General features: G+C 37.8%; 1 protein-coding gene across 2 annotated transcripts in view; it reads right to left on the bottom strand.

The window, feature by feature from the left end:
* Positions 1–3,097: 3,097 nt before the first annotated feature.
* SH3BGRL2 (SH3 domain binding glutamate rich protein like 2) overlaps positions 3,098–16,426 on the bottom strand; it is a 76,554-nt gene continuing 63,225 nt past the window's right edge. For both annotated transcript variants that reach the window (XM_071218575.1, XM_004450578.5), the window contains exons 3-4: positions 10,034–10,114; positions 3,098–6,527 (exon numbers count right to left, since the gene is read on the bottom strand). In XM_071218575.1, coding sequence (XP_071074676.1) covers positions 6,516–6,527; positions 10,034–10,114 — 93 coding nt within the window. In that variant the 3' untranslated portion in view covers positions 3,098–6,515. The remainder of the gene's footprint in view (positions 6,528–10,033; positions 10,115–16,426) is intronic.

Below are 16,426 nucleotides of genomic sequence, written 5' to 3'. Positions count from 1 at the left end.
TCTGGGGAGTGAAAATATTGCTGTTGTCATCACTTCTGCTACCAGTATTAATTAGTTAGGACATGGCTAGGAGCAGATTGTTTGAGTGGTTTGCCACTAAGATAAGAGAGAAAGGATAAGTCGAGCCTAGGATAACAGAGTCCAGGCCAAACTGCTGCTGATCTAAGAGTCAGTCTTTGTGCCCAGTCATGGGCTGTCCCAGAGCCTAGAATCTGGGGCAACTCTATTTTAACTTAGTGATGCTATTCATACCAAACATGATATGGATTAACAGGGAGAAAATTTAACAAATAGGGTATATATATATAAATAAAAATAAATTAGCATGAAAACTGTTTGTTCCTTCATTTCCCAAAAGCTAAGTCCTACATAGTTGTGGTAGTTCATTCAAATTACAAATAAAAACAAGATCAAAAGCAATAGGCAAAGTAGCTATATGAAACATAGATAGTTGGTATTGCTTGGCTTTCAAGGGTTATAACGATCACTCTCTTGTTTCAAGTAAAGGCTCCCGAACTCCAACAAAACATCCCTTCACTTAGTGAGTACTGTTATAATCAATTACTTTAATGACAAAAAATAATATAGGTTTTTCCCAAAAATTGTCTGGCTAAGAGAATAGCAAAGAGAAAATTGTTAAAAACTCCAGATATGGAAAGGAGGGAATTTCCCCTAAATACTCACATTCTGTTTTAATCTTTGGCAATGATAAAAGAAAGAAACTTTTTAAAGGCAGATTATCCATAGGTATTTGTGAATTCAAACGAGTTTTACAAATACAGAGATTAGCATTTTAGAAAATCTAAGACTACGTCCTGTTAATATTCAGCACTGCTCTGCAGCATATAGATGGTATCTGTGTGGTTCATTAAATTCCCTCTTTAAAAAAAGAAAAAAAGATTACCACCATGATTTGATTCACAGATATAGACTAATTCAGTGGGCAACATCAAATTCATAAGACAATACAGGAACAAAAGACTGTGTACATATACAGAGATGTCGTATTACAACACATATGCATTCTTCTTTTTCCTAGGGGAAAATGATTTTCCCCCATCACTATAAAAATGCTTCAAACTAGGGGGGCAAAAAGGCAAAATAAGAAAAGCAGTTGTTTTGGCAGCAGTATTAGAAACTTATATTCCAGAAGATGTTCATGTCCCCTTCAGTTTTAAAAGTGAAGGAAGATTTGCCAAAATGCAAGAAGTCTTTTAGAGATATTTATTTTTCTATTGTAAATTTAGGTAAGAAGGTTGGTACAGAACAGCACTGCCCAGTAGAAATACCATGCATGCAAGCCACATAAACAATTTTAAAAGTTCTAGTAGTCACATAAAAAAAGGAAAAAGAAACAGACGAAATTAATTTTAATACTTTATTTAACTCAACATACCCAAAATATTATCATTTTGACATGTAATTTACATAAAAATTATTGAGATATTGTACATTCTTTTTTTCACACCAAGTTTTCAAACTCCGGCATATACTTTACACTCACAACACATTGCAAATTCAAAAGAGGCACATTTCAGGTACTCAGTAGCCACATGTAGCTGATAGGTATCATACTGGTCAGTGCTGTTCTATTCTATAGAGCTTTCTATAACATGAGTAATGATAGAAACTTGTCTTTGTGCCCAAGAGCCTTTTCAGTGGAAAGTTTGGTGGTAGTGAAGTTTATTATTATAGGATCAAAAGTGATGTATTAATATACAACAGTGTGGAGCACTGATTTATTAAAAGGTCTAAATCCTTGTTCTATTCATTATAAGCAATATCAAGTTTTCAGTTAATAAGCTTTCAAATACCAGGGTCCTTGGTCTATGAAAATTGCTGTCCCTGAATTAGAAGGAGCCTTAGGAGGTATGACTGCCAACTTGTTCCTTGCTCTTATATCTACTAATCAGTTTACACTCACATAAGCATCCTGTTACCACAATACACTGGGTTAAATTCAGCATAATGCTGAAGTAGTTCACTCAGTTTAAGGATTATTTAATATAAGTATAGGTTCAATTCAGTCTCCTACAACTTAAAGAAACACTAGTTTTAAAGTGTTCTTTTAAGTAAATCATTTTGGCTCACTGCCATATGCCCACTATGTCCTGATATACCAAGGAAATGTGCATATATAAACATGCAGTCTGCATAAAGATTCCCTTTCCGTGAAATTTGGTTACAGAGAACCACATCATAATATTAATGACATTAATTTCCTACCAAATAACTGGAATTGATGAGCCTGAAAATAGCCTTAAGGGAAGAAACCCTTCTAGAGCAGAAAGAGGCTTCCAAAGTATGTCTCTTGGCTGATAGGCTGACAAGCTGAAAAGTAGCAAATAATATGATTTTAACGTTGTTTTCTAATAGAATAAAATTTCAACTACTTTTCGGACCTTTGGAAACAGCTTCAAAAGATTTTTCTACTCTAAATCTGGTTTCTCTTCACTTTAATAATTGTTAATTGATAAAATATATATGCAAAAAAATTTTTTTTTAATCAATAAACTCAATAGAAGTTTTAAAAACACAATTCAGGGAAAAAGGCAAAAGACATGAAAAGGTACTTCCCAAATGAAGAAAGAGAATATCTATAAACACATGAAAGAATGCTCAATTTATCAGTACCCAAGAAAATGCAATATGAAACCACAATGTCATATTCCTCAGATTGGCAAAAATTTAAGAGTCTGACAATCCCAAACATTAGTGAGGCTCCGAAGTATCAGAGATTCTAGTATGCTCGTGGGAGTATAAATTGGTACAATTACTTTCAAAACCAATTTGACCTTATCTACTAAAGTTGATGATGTGCTGATTGTACAATCCAGCAATTCTATTCCAGATATATACCCACTGCTGTGTCTGTGCGCTAGAAGTCACATAAAAGAACACTCACAGCAACATTTCCTTTATTCTATTTCAAACAAAAATGCAGTTCAATAACCAGAAACCGGAGAATGGAAAAATTGTGATATATTCATACAATGGAATAATACTTAGCAGGGAAAATGAATGAACTAGGGTAGTCATTTCAAAATGGGTAACTTCCATTGCAATGACCCCAATAAGGAAATGACAGAAGAATGCATACAGTTTAATTCCATTTATTATTCTTTAACCGTTACATACATAGAGGTAAAGGAATAAAGGACAGCAAGGGGAGGACCAGCACAAAGTTCAAGACAGAGGCTCCCTCTATTGGACAGAAGGGACATGGGAAGGAATAGCACATGGTGACTCAAAGAAAAGACAATGTGAGTGGCAAGTACACAGGAGTTTGGGATTTGTTCAATTACTGTTCTTTACATTTTAATATATATATATATATATAACTTGTATATATATGTGCACATATATTCCACTGCATGTATGAAATAATAATTGGAACAGCAGAAACAAAAATATTAGGAGGTTTCAGGTGATGAAAGACTGCCCAAGAACTATGTACTTACCTCAACTACATCATTTACTATTCGGTTATAACTGTTGTTTTTGCTTCTGTCTCCCTCATCCTTGAGAATGGAGACTATGTCTTGCTACTGTGGTACCTTAGACAATATGTGTCACATTCAAGGGGCTCAAAACATGCTGACTGAAAGAACAAACAACCTTCCCTGACCTCCATTTCTAGAATGGGAAAACTGAAAACCTAGGTCTCAGGTGGGTGCTACTACTTTGCTTATTTGATTTAGTGATTTAGCACACTGCTGGAAACTTATAGCCTGCTCCCTTTTATCCCTCCTTCAGTCCCCCTATCTTGGTTGTTTAAGGTTGGAAACATTTGAACAATGAAATCAACCTCAGATACTACCTTCAGAAATGTTGTTTTCTTATGCTTTCAAGGGTGGCTGCCTCAAAGGGAGCCTTCGGTACTAGGGGTCACAGCTACACCGCCCTTGTTTTCTGTGCCCTATTAGGAGAACACACCCACCAGCCCCTGGCTCCAGTGTACCCAGGAAACCACACAGTCATTCACTTGAACCAAGTGGCTGAGTGGCTGGAATCCGTCCTCAGTCCTAGTTACGGTCCAAGGTGATTCAGTGGTCTCCTTCCAACACACATTCCCTGGACCACATGTGCGGCTCCTCCAATGGTCAAATGACCTCTTTGCATGTTTACAACTGAACCTGCAGCTTTCATGCATGGAGAGATGCATGAGCAGCGGAAACACAGCATCCCAACTGAGCAGAAAGGTTTCAACCAAACCCAGAACTAAAATTAAAAGGTGTGAGATATGGAAGGGAACAAACACTCCATTTTCAGTATACATATTTTGTATAATTTATTCCTCTTTTGTGCTAAATATAAAATGGGTGATTTCATCAAAGTCTTTAGAGACAAATGCTTACAAATGGAAACCTAAAAACAATGATTATGTAGGTCAAATTAAACCCTGATACTTAAGAGAAGATGTTAAATGCAAAGCATTTCTAGAAAGACAAAACCCCCATAATGAAATCAAACAAACAAAAGAGAAAGAGCCTTTGGTACCTTACAATAATAGAAGACAAATATTAGTTCATTGTTAATTATTAAATTCATGTAGTATAAAAACACCTACTTAGGGGTGTTAAAATATTTTTTATCTTTAAAACAGAAACAAATCTGAAAAATATTAGAGTCTGGGGAGGGGAGGTAGGGAAGGTCTTCCTTTTCTCCTTTCTTATTTTAATTGAACACCAGATTTTTGGGAAAAAAATATTTCCCCAATTAAATTTCCTTCTGGTCTTCAGATACTTAGCAGGATGGCACTTTGTATGTTATCTAATTTAAAGTGGCATTATTTGGATTTAGCAGCACATTTCCTTTGCCCCAATAAAGAAAATAAAATTAGAATTCGGTCGTAAAATGCCTTTGATAGTACACCTATGCCTGCAATTCTCATTCACTTTTTTTTTAGGCTTTTAAAACTATGATGATCAAAATCTAAAGATAGCCTGTTAAAGAAGAAAACAAGAATATCAATATTACTGTTCAAAATTTGGTCAGTAAAATTGTACAAGTAAAGACACATTCTCTGAACAAGGTGTGATCCTGCAGGGCAATTCCTCTATACCCTGGAGAGCTGAGGCACTAAGATAAACGTCAGACATTGTGCTTCTAGTGTACTCACAATTGGTAATAGTAGCAGCCAGACCTGGTCTCTTGTATTGCTTTGCTGATTAAAAAAAAAAAGTAAAGTGGAAAGTAGATGGTATGTAACCTGGGGTAGTAATTCAGCGTTACAATCCATCTAGTTTGGCAGAGTGATGCTGGGATGCTATGGTTAGCTTAAAAGCTGTAAGGAAAAACAATCTGGATAGCTTTTTGCCTTTTTTTTTTTTTAACTTTCTAGACACCCTGCTCCCCCTTTCCTGTATATGCTGCTCATGTGCTCATATCAGAAATGAGAACATGTGTTTATCTTCATCGGAAAAAAGCTGACACTGTGCCCTGGCCAGCAATATGAAGAGACAAAGTTAGAGGAATGATGAAAAGTAACACAGGAAAAAATTTAAATTGTACAGCAATATTGGTATCTTTTAACATGCCTCATCAAGGGTTCACAATATATATCTAACCAAGATCTTCCTTTCTCAAAAAAATATAATACCCTCACAAAATAGAATACGCAGCTGGTAGTTAGGGGAGCTGCATTAAAAAAATACATGTGCATTTATGTATAAATAAACTACTTGAATTGAAAATGACTTCAGATGTTAATCAGACAATTTTCCTATAAATTTACTACCTAATTAGTACACCTCTTAAAATATATCTTTCAAACAGTCTTAAACATTTAGGTGAAATTTTCCCCTTGCGATAGATAAAGAAGCATTTTTTTTTTTCCAAAATAGCAATTATTCTCATCCCTGTAACTTGGTTATTCTGATCACATTTTGTTGGTACAGTGATTTTTGGAAACATCAGTAGGAGCCTGGAGGATTTATGGGGTAAGAGTTTCCATAACAAAAAGGTTAGAACATCTAACTTTTCAATAGGTGTTATTACAAAGCACTGGAACTGTGATGTTTCTGAGTCTGCAGCAAAAATCTTCAATGCCTTTTGTCAACCAGCATTGCTTTTTTCTTCTTTCTGATCAAAAGATTTTAATAACCTGGCAAACAAATTTCAAGGATGCAATCCAGTTGATTTTGATCAATACTGGCATCTACCATAATCCAGGGCAGAACCAGTACTTTTCTTCTTTGATGGTGTTATCTTACCCAGTTATTTTTTTAGTCATTAAGGAAGGACACCTGTAACAGGTTTATAATACCTCTAGGTAAGTGAGGCAACCACAGGCAAATCTGAAAATAAGGAAAAAACCACCACAGTCCTGATTCGACTTAAAGCAATAGTGCAATCCCCATTATACCCACATCTTCCAAAAACATTTTTTTCCAAGGCAAGCAAAGTTACTGATGATGCATGTGGCTTTTATCACAGTGATGCATTAAGTAAGCAGGTGCTTGTTGAGTACCAGAGGGTGCTTCAAAATGCATCTCCATCATCTTCTACTTTTCCTAAGGCTCTGCCTATTTAGGGGGAAAAAAAGCCAGTTATTGCACTGTACTGACATGCAAATCCACCCCTGGCAGTGATTTTTTAAATGCCAGGAGCAGAGACATTGTAAAGCACAATAAATCACCCCCATGTGACTGAAAAGAACAACCCCTGGGTTTCAGGATTACAGCCCAGATTTAAATCACACCCACACAAACTGCCAAATATAAAAGTGGAGAGAAAACCCTGTTTTCAACAGCCTGCTGAAACTCTTCTTGGAAGTGTCATTCATTCCAGCCTAGGTGAGAGGGGTCCGCGTGAGGTTACCTCATTCAGAAGGCACTGGCTAATAGCAACCCAAGTTGAAGGACAATACCAATACAGCTGTACATGCTGGTAAACACCCACTGCCCTAGGCTCCTCCAAGTGCCACCTCTGCCCCTCTCCCTGCACCCCCAAGACGGCCCTATGACCCAACCAAAAAAGGGCCTCACCGAGCATAATGGGACCTCTGCAATGCAAGCCACACCAGCTCTGACTGCAGATCCCAGGGTTTACTAGTTGCTACAGATTGTGAATATCACCTCTGAATGGCAGGGATCTGAAAAGCAGAAATTTCCACTACAGGCTCTGCTTTGAATCTATTATACCCTTTAAAAAAAAAGACAAACTTGATGGTTTTCTACCTGGAAATGACTAATTTCTCAGGGTTAGGTATGTATCACGATGCACCAGGTGCAAGGCTCCCAGAAGAATGTACCCACCCCTGGGCAGAGACTGCTGGCTCCTGCCAGCCACAAGGAAGGGGAAAGAGAGCCCACCCAGGGGCTCCTATACCTTCCAACTTCTTGGAAAAAGCTGGGAATCTGTATTTTAAATATTAAAAACCCAATTTCATTTTAAAAATAAACCTCTGCAGGACAAACAACATATCCAGGGCCAATCTGGACTGCAGGTCACCATTTTGTGACCTCTGACTTCCTCTGCCCTGTCCACTTTTGAGAGCAGGTCAGTCGGAATCTACACAGCACCTCTGCCTCCTGGGCCCATGGGTGTTCTTGCCCTGCTGCCTCTCTTCTTCCTCCCCACCACGTAAGAGCAATTACAGATGCTCACAGTGTCTTTACAAGCTCCCTGATGGGCTTTCTAGTTAGTCTATGTGTATATACTGCAGAGAGAGAGCAGGAAAGGGGGGAGAAAAGGAGGGTTTCTATCTTTTCATACATTACACCCTTGGCACGCTCTGTCGAGGCCTTACACATGGATGGTATAATGAAAAATTAAGTATTTTTAAACCAGAGATTTTCCCGAAGACAAGTTATGGTGTCTACAGCAAGCTCATTTATAAATGCCTAAAAGTAAACGCGTTTACAACCTTCAAACAGGCAGTGTAATACTACACTTGTGCAAGTGTGCAAGACATGCATGCACACACAGAAATCCAGTTTCCAGCTCTAAGTGTTGGTCTTTGTGCCAGGAGTCCTGTGCTTGACCAAGTCTCTCCCTGGGTTTCCAAAGAAGTCAATTCTAGTGATCATGAATTGTCCTTAGCATGAATACCTAAAGAACATGGTCTCTTTCACCATGACAGTAAAATAAAGAAAAGAATCCAATGTTCCCCCATATTTTACCAGATATTTAAAGATGACTGTTGGGACCCAGTTTTCAAATGAAACAGAATGCAAAACTTAAAGCATACAGCTATTCATCATGGTAAAAAATAAATGACTAGAAAGGGGGGAAATGCTGGATTGTTCTTAAAGAGTATTAAGGTCATTTTCCCCATATGGAGATCAAGTGTGAGTTGCTCTTAGCCATGAAGGCCATGAATAGTTCACAACAGTGGGTAGGGTAGCATGAACACTGCAATATTGACATTCACTGTGGTTCCACATACTCCCGTCCAGGTACCACTGACCCACTAGGCACCCTGAAATGGTGGGATGAATGGGTGGGGATGCTCCAGGGGCCTTCCTGCCTCTGGAAAGGTCTTCTGAAATCAAGTCAACTTCAATGACACCAAAAGCAATTTTAGCACTATGTCCACAAGCCACATGAGAGTGCATATTTTATAGACTATAGGTTTCCTGACAAATTTTGAGAGAATAAACTTTTTAAAAGAATTTTTGAAAATCAGCCTGCAGAGGCTACAAGAATCAATGTCTTAGGGAAAAATGAGAACAAAGATACCATGTACACAGTATTTTTTTTAAAGGGTTTTGCATAGGCAATGACATCCACTGGAATTTATGCATCCATCAAATTACTCTTACCCTAGTTTTTTCCAGTTCTTTGAAAGTAAATCTAGACTGTTTAATATCTTTGGATGAAATGTGCTATAAAAATACTAAAATTTTCATAAAATAAATATTCAAATGTTCCCTCTTTATAAAAATAGTTTTAAGAAACTTTATTATACATGTGGGTTTGCCTCTGCTTAAAAGACAGGCATGGAAACCACCCACAACCATCTGTGGACTCACTGATGTAAAAACAAAGCAAAACTCCACATCGCCTATGTACTGTGGGTGCTGGCTTATAACTCATATTATTTATGGTTGCTTCCTTCCTCCCACAGGTGTTCCAGAGATGGCACAAATCCTGGGTATCCTCAAAAGAACCTATTACTTACCGATATCAAAGTTCCTAGTAATGTACTTTCATTTCAATTCAGTATTTTAAAAAAATGCTTTAGAATTTAGTCCCAATTTGAAATACAGTCAAAGCCTCAATTATTATATATATAATGACTGCAAGGAAGAACACCAAAAATAACATGATTATCTCCAGGTGGTGGAACAACAGGTAATTTTTATATTTTCTATTTCATATATTTCTGTATTTTCCCAACTTTTCTAATAAATTAATTTTGTACTTCCCAATTTTTCATAATCAGGAGAAAACAGTATTTTTTAAAGGGGGAAATAATCAAAGTATTATGCAATTAATAAAGAAATGCTTTTTCTTTTTTGAAAGTGAATCTGTGCTTCACAGATTTGCAATGATATATATCATTTCTAGGTCTAAATATTAGAAAAACATGGACGGGTCATCAAGAACACATGACATAATAAGTGACTTCAAAAATCTTTTGATTATTTCAGGAATTGCAGCATTTTTTCATTTGTTATTACAGAATATCTCCCCTCCCATGTAAATGTGTTAAACATGCAAAAAACCTTTAAACTATGGCTTTGATTCAGCTATTTTTAAAAAAAAGTAAACTAATGTAAACTTGCAATGTCAAATAGAAAGCACCTACTATTTTTAGTACCTTAAATTTTTCTTGGATGAAGAGGGTATAAATTACAAATATTCTAATATACAGCAACAACTGAAAATTGGAAACAAAGAAAAAAAGACTGGGGCTTCTTTTATTATTGTAACAGTACGAAATCCCTGACTATGCACTTGAGAAATTGAAAGCTAAAACTTTAGGCAATGAAAAATTTATTCCCTCAACACCTTCAGACTCAATCTTTGGGAACAATTCAAGAAAAATGAATTCTCAAATAAGAATAAGAAAACATTGACCTACCTTCGACTCCAATCTTGGTTTTAGGCCTAAGAATGAAAAGACTGTGTTGCTTTCCTTTGATTCAAAAAAACTGTCATAATCCTAGAAAAAAAAAAAGGTGGAGAAAATAAAGCCAATAAAAGAAAATCAAACATTTATGTTCATATGTGGTACATTTGAAAAATTCTTCATGGAAATTAAAAAATGCACCATTGATCTATCCAAGCCTGGGAAGAGCTACATAAATTTACTGGGTTCACTCTGCTTAAGTCTAAGTTTCTTTGAGTTTGATAATGAATGTAACAAGCTCTTAATCCAAAACCTGTTACAGGATTAAATGTAAAACACTTGACAGGAGAAGTGAAATAGGAACACACTCCTTTTGACTCATGTATCAAACTAATATTTATTTTTGTAGAACCTCTCTGACCTAAGTTTTACTCTAGGATTTCAATATGGCAGGCAGCCTCACAATTTCACTCTTGATATTTTGTTATCTAGGACTTAAAAAAAAAAATCACTGGGTAAACAGCTGTAAAGGTCTCCTTGAGTCAGTGTGAGTTTATCTATTCTGCTTTTGAGTTTTCCACATTCTTTGAGGCTAAATCTTCAGAGAGAATGAAAAGATCAAATAAAAAGTACAGGAAACTACATTCTCTATAACATCTATCTTTGCCTCAGACACACAATCAGCCTTCTACAATTTCACAAGAGAAGTCATTAGTGAATTCTGGTCCACATGTTCATTAAACGTTTATTTTCAAGAGGTTGCAGATATACTATTCCATAGTTTTCAAATTATTGTAAAGCAAGGTTAAAATTTGGTAGAAGTCATTTTGACAACCTTATTCTAAAACTAAATATTATAAACAGACAATGATCAGAGTCACTTATTAGACATTTGCCATGTGCCAGATGCTTTACAAACATTACAGCATTTAATCCCCACTGCCTACCAGGTTGGACACTAGCTCAGAGAAAAGAAATAAGTTGCCCCAAGGTTCACAGCCCAATTCTCAGTGACCTTGAAATTCATGCCATTGCTTCCCACCCAAGAAGAAACTAGCTATGGGGCACTTAGACCTAAAGTTAAAATACTTGACCTATATGCAACTAGGGGCAACGCAGAAGAAAAGTATCTCTTAAAGTTTAAATGAAATTTAAAATTTTGCAATATATATTCAAATTAAAATTTCCTGACATTTGATTTCAACACTGTTCTAATTTGCAGTCCATTTAAAAACTATAATCGTTTTGAGAACTCTAAAAGGTGGGAGAATATTGAAAGGCATAACTTTTTAATGCAAAGTTTTTCTTTTTTTTTTTTTTTTAAAGATTTATTTATTTATTTAATTTCCCCCCCTCCCCTGGTTGTCTGTTCTTGGTGTCTATTTGCTGCGTCTTGTTTCTTTGTCCGCTTCTGTTGTCATCAGCGGCACGGGAAGTGTGGGCGGCGCCATTCCTGGGCAGGCTGCTCTTTCTTTTCACGCTGGGCGGCTTTCCTCACGGGCGCACTCCTTGCGCGTGGGGCTCCCCCACGCGGGGGACACCCTTGCGTGGCACGGCACTCCTTGCGCGCATCAGCGCTGCGCATGGCCCGCTCCACACGGGTCAAGGAGGCCCAGGGTTTGAACCGCGGACCTCCCATATGGTAGACGGACGCCCTAACCACTGGGCCAAAGTCCGTTTCCCGCAAAGTTTTTCAACCTCTTCATAAGAGGCAACGCCTCATTATTCAAGTCATTAAAATAACCAAAGCATATTTATATGATAAATGTAATAAAACGTGTATCACATGCATTTTACATATGAAACGTTTCAAAAGAGTGACATCTCCCTTTATTGCTCAGCCTACTTTCATAATTTCTGATGCAGCTAATTACCTCCTCCTTTGCATCACAAGCATTTATAGTATTTTTAATATGGTAGCACCTACGGCAACAATTTACATTTCTCTGACCTACTATGATTTTCCATAAAAGCGGGGTCCATTTCCAGTTATCTCCGCATACCAACATGTGGCATAGTGCTAGGTACATAGTTGGTACATAATACATGGTGCACAAATAATTCCACGTGAGTGAATGACTCTTCCACAGTGCGGACATGGTCTTTTTATTAATTTCATTTTAAAATTCGATGGTTGTATAAGCAGCCTCTACAAAATAGTTCTGTTCCTCCCTGTCTATTTTTGTCAGCTTCTTTGATGTAGATTCTATCACATGCCTTGGTCAAGAGACTGTGATGAGAATAAGAAAACTAAAAACAAAATGCAGAGAAGCGGACTTGGCCCAGTGGTTAAGGCATCCGTCTACCACATGGGAGATCCGGGTTCAAAACCCCAACCTCCTTGACCCGTGTGGAGATGGCCCACGCTCAGTGCTGATGCATACAAGGAGGGCCCTGCCACGCAGGGGTGTCCCCCGCGTAGGGGAGCCCCACGCGCAAGGAGTGTGCCCCGTAAGGAGAGCCGCCCAGCGCAAAAGAAAGTGCAGCCTGCCCAGGAATGGCGCCACACACACAGAGAGCTGACACAACAAGATGACGCAACAAAAAGAAATACAGATTCCCGGTGCTGCTGACAAGAACAGAAGTGGACAAAGAAGAACACGCAGCAAATGGACACAGAGAACAGACAACTGGGGCGGGGCAGGGGGGAGAGAAATAAATAAATAAATAAATCTTTAAAAAAGAAAGAAAAAACCAAAATGCAGAGCCAGGAAAGAAACTCCTGTGGAAAATCAGAGAAGAAACCTTGCCTGTACTGTCACTCCTGTGGCCACTCATCGCTCCTATGGCCACTCATCACTTTACTGGGACAGTTTTCTTCAAGGAGTCTGTGATTCTCCCAATTTTCTCCAGTTCATTAATAAAAGAGCAATTGTGGGCAATTAGTGATGCAAGAAGCATGTATAACAATCATTAGTCTGTCTGTTTCCATCTCTATTTATGCATATATTTCAAAATGACCAGAGGCACATGTTTTATCTCTTTCCCTAGGAAAATTAACATTTTATTGCTTCTACTGCTCTTGGATATATCCGTCCATCCGTCCTTCCTTCCTTCCATCCATCCATCCATCCATCCATACATACATACATACATACATACATCTACAGTCTGTCCATCCATCCATCCATACATACATACATACATACATCTACAGTCTGCATGCTGGAGTCATTGAGCCCTAAATAATACACTGCTGAGCTAAGCCAACAGCATCACAAGACAACATGAAGAGTAGAGATTTGCTTTGTGCAAAGGATGCCTCATTTGATTAGAAATCTCTGGATTATTTGACACTGTATAGAAACACTTCATGCCCAGAAGCTTTAGCAAGTTGAGTTTCCTGTATTTTGGCAGGCAGCTGTGATTTTAATTCAAGGCTAAATTAATCCCAGCCTTAGGCTTTGCACTCACTGCCCCTTCTGCAGATCTTCATGTGGTTAGCTCCCTTTGTCACTCAGGTTCAGCCCTAAGGCCAGTCACCACCAGAGAGGCTCACCAAAGACCACTTTTTAAAAAATGGCATCTCTGCTGAAATCTGAAGGATGAGTAGAGGTACCAGGCGAAGGGTTGGAACAGGGGCATTCCATACAGGGAACAGTACTGGTGAAGAGCAAAGTTGACACGTTCTCCATGCATCCACATAAACCAGACTTTGTAAGCCAAGAAAAAGACTACAAATTTTATCATAAGCACAAACGGGAATTATGTAGGAGTTCTGATCAGGGAGCAACCAGATTTAGTTTCCTTTAAGAAATACCTATGTCAAGTGTGTGGAGAATGGCTTAGAGAAAGAAGGGCTAGAAGGGAAGCAGGGAGAAAGTGGACAGATTGGAATATATTTTGGAGGTAAACTAATCATATTTGATTATGGATTTGGGTGTGGGGGGTATGGGAGTAAGAATTAAAAGGGCTCCGCACTCTCTAACTTGATGGAAAAGACCAGAAAAAAGAACAGGTTTGAGGGGAAGGTTGGAGTTGAGTTTGGGCATGTTAAATTTGATAAATGGTGTACAACAGAAGTGGAGAAAATATTAACTGGACAATTGGATGTTCCTAGTCATGTGATTTAGGATTACACAGATTTTCATATAATTTTATATAAAGTATAGCAAAAAGTATGTTCCTAACTATGCCACAAATAATACAGGTCTGTTTGGTATATATTATGGGCATAATCCCATGAAATGAAAACACTACAAACAAAAGTATGTTCAAATAGATGAGTAACATTTTGTGGGCCTGGGTTCAAGAAAAAATCCTGTTCAGTATATACCTTCTCTATCTGTTGGAATTTGTTTTTTTATATTACATGTGGTAGCAAGAGAAAGAAAGCTACACCCTAGCTATATTTATTCCATCTTTTTATACAACCATTATATGAAAATTGGTGTACTTGTTCCTGTCTATTTTGCCTATACTTAGTCTAAATTATTTCCATAGGAAATCTTATTCACAAGTACAGTTCTAATTAAATACCCATCTCTAATTTTGACCTTTCCTCTGCTCTCTAGTTCCACATAAGCAACTGCTTATAGACTTAAATTATTTTATGTGTCTAAATCCCAATTCACATCTTCCATCGAATAAGCTGGACCTCTCAGACTTTGGCACCACCATCTAAACAGCTCTATAAGGTCAGAAACCAAGGCATCATAGTACTCCTCTCTTCTCTCAACCACCATCTTACATATCCCTTAAGCCTCTCCATTTTCTACATCTGTCTCCATCACTAATCTCAAACTAGACTTTAGCAATGGCACCGTAATATATTGAACCTAGTCCAATCTCACCTATTTCCACCCAATTATTCTCTCAAATAAAGACAGATTGAGCTTTTAAAAATGCAAATTTGATCATATCGCTCTCTGCTTAAATCCTTTCCTTAAAAGATTTTCCACTGCTCTTAGGATAGATTCCAATCTTTAGTATGGTATAAATTTCCCTACATGGTCCAATCCTGATTAATTGATCAGGATTCAGGAAACGAGAGCTCTAATAACATCCACTTGCATCAGACACTGTCTGGTTCACAGATTTATTTCTGGGAAACTCAACAGTGTATATACTCAGTCAACCGTGAATAGGATGTCCAGCAATCTATTATGTGAATCATCTGACTTGGGTCAACTCATTTAACCTTCTCAGACTCGGTTTTCTCCTTTGTATCAGATACCACCAAAGGCCCTGGAGTTCCAGAATTCCATGAAATAATGGAGCATCCAGTGGAGTTATTCTTTTTTTTTTAAGATTTATTTTATTTCTCTCCCCTTCCCCCACCCCCACCCCAGCTGTCTGTTCTCTGTATTTGCTGCGTATTCTTCTTTGCCCACTGCTGTTGTTGTCAGTGGCACCAGGAATTTGTATTTCTTTTTGTTGTGTCATCTTGCTTTGTCAGCTCTCCCTGTGTGCGGCGCCATTCCTGGGCAGGCTGCACTTTCTTTTGCGCTGGGCAGCTCTCCTTATGGGGCGCACTCCTTGCACGTGGGACTCCCCTACATGGGGACACCCCTGCGTGGCAGGGCCCTCCTTGCATGCATCAGCACTGCACGTGGGTCAGCTCCACATGGGTCAAGGAGGCCCCGGGTTTGAACCGCAGACCTCCCATGTGGTAGACGGACACCCTAACCACTGGGCCAAGTCCGCTTCCCTGGAGTTACTCTTAAATGGACTATTAGCTATGTTCAGGTATAAAGTCCAGCCTAGGTACTTGTTACTGGCACTATATGAAAAAGAGAAGAGATATCAATGAGAGGGGAAAAAAAAACAAACAAAAAACAAACGGAGGACTAGTAATCTAGTCATTAATGCTCTCCCTCTTCTTGAGTTGTGAAAGGCTTTTACCTATACCTACTTGATTAATAATCTCTGATGTCAGTCTGAAATGAAAGAATGAAAAAACTAGTAACTTAAGATATAAGTGAGAAATATTGATGCAATCTCTGCAAATGTTACTATGAATTCTACTTTCAAAAGAAAGTATTCATGCAGTAGCATGAAAATATTGTGCATGTAAATGATCAAAAATCAAGTAAAAACCCACAACTTCTCTAACAAAATAAGCAAGGAACAATAAAGCTTAATGTTCATATTTCCGATTTCAGTGCTTATATTAAAATACTTAATCCTTGATCACAATTCTCTAATTCATAAAATTGGAAATAAGGATAAATTCTCACAAGCAAGTTTTATTCATATATATACACACACACATATATATATATAGAAAATATGTAACATTATCAACAATGCACTTATCCACACTGAACCAAAACTGTTCTCATAAATTTTAGTCACCAACAAAGATATTAAGAAATATCAGAAAATGGGAGGATTGCATCCAGCATCCAGGTGGAATCTGAGCCTCCTCTTGACATAAAGGTGCAATGGACACAACCAATCCAG

The sequence above is a fragment of the Dasypus novemcinctus genome, chromosome 11, assembly GCF_030445035.2.
Source record: "Dasypus novemcinctus isolate mDasNov1 chromosome 11, mDasNov1.1.hap2, whole genome shotgun sequence".
NCBI classification, from domain to species: domain Eukaryota; kingdom Metazoa; phylum Chordata; class Mammalia; order Cingulata; family Dasypodidae; genus Dasypus; species Dasypus novemcinctus.
This window is presented reverse-complemented; position numbering and strand designations above follow the sequence as displayed.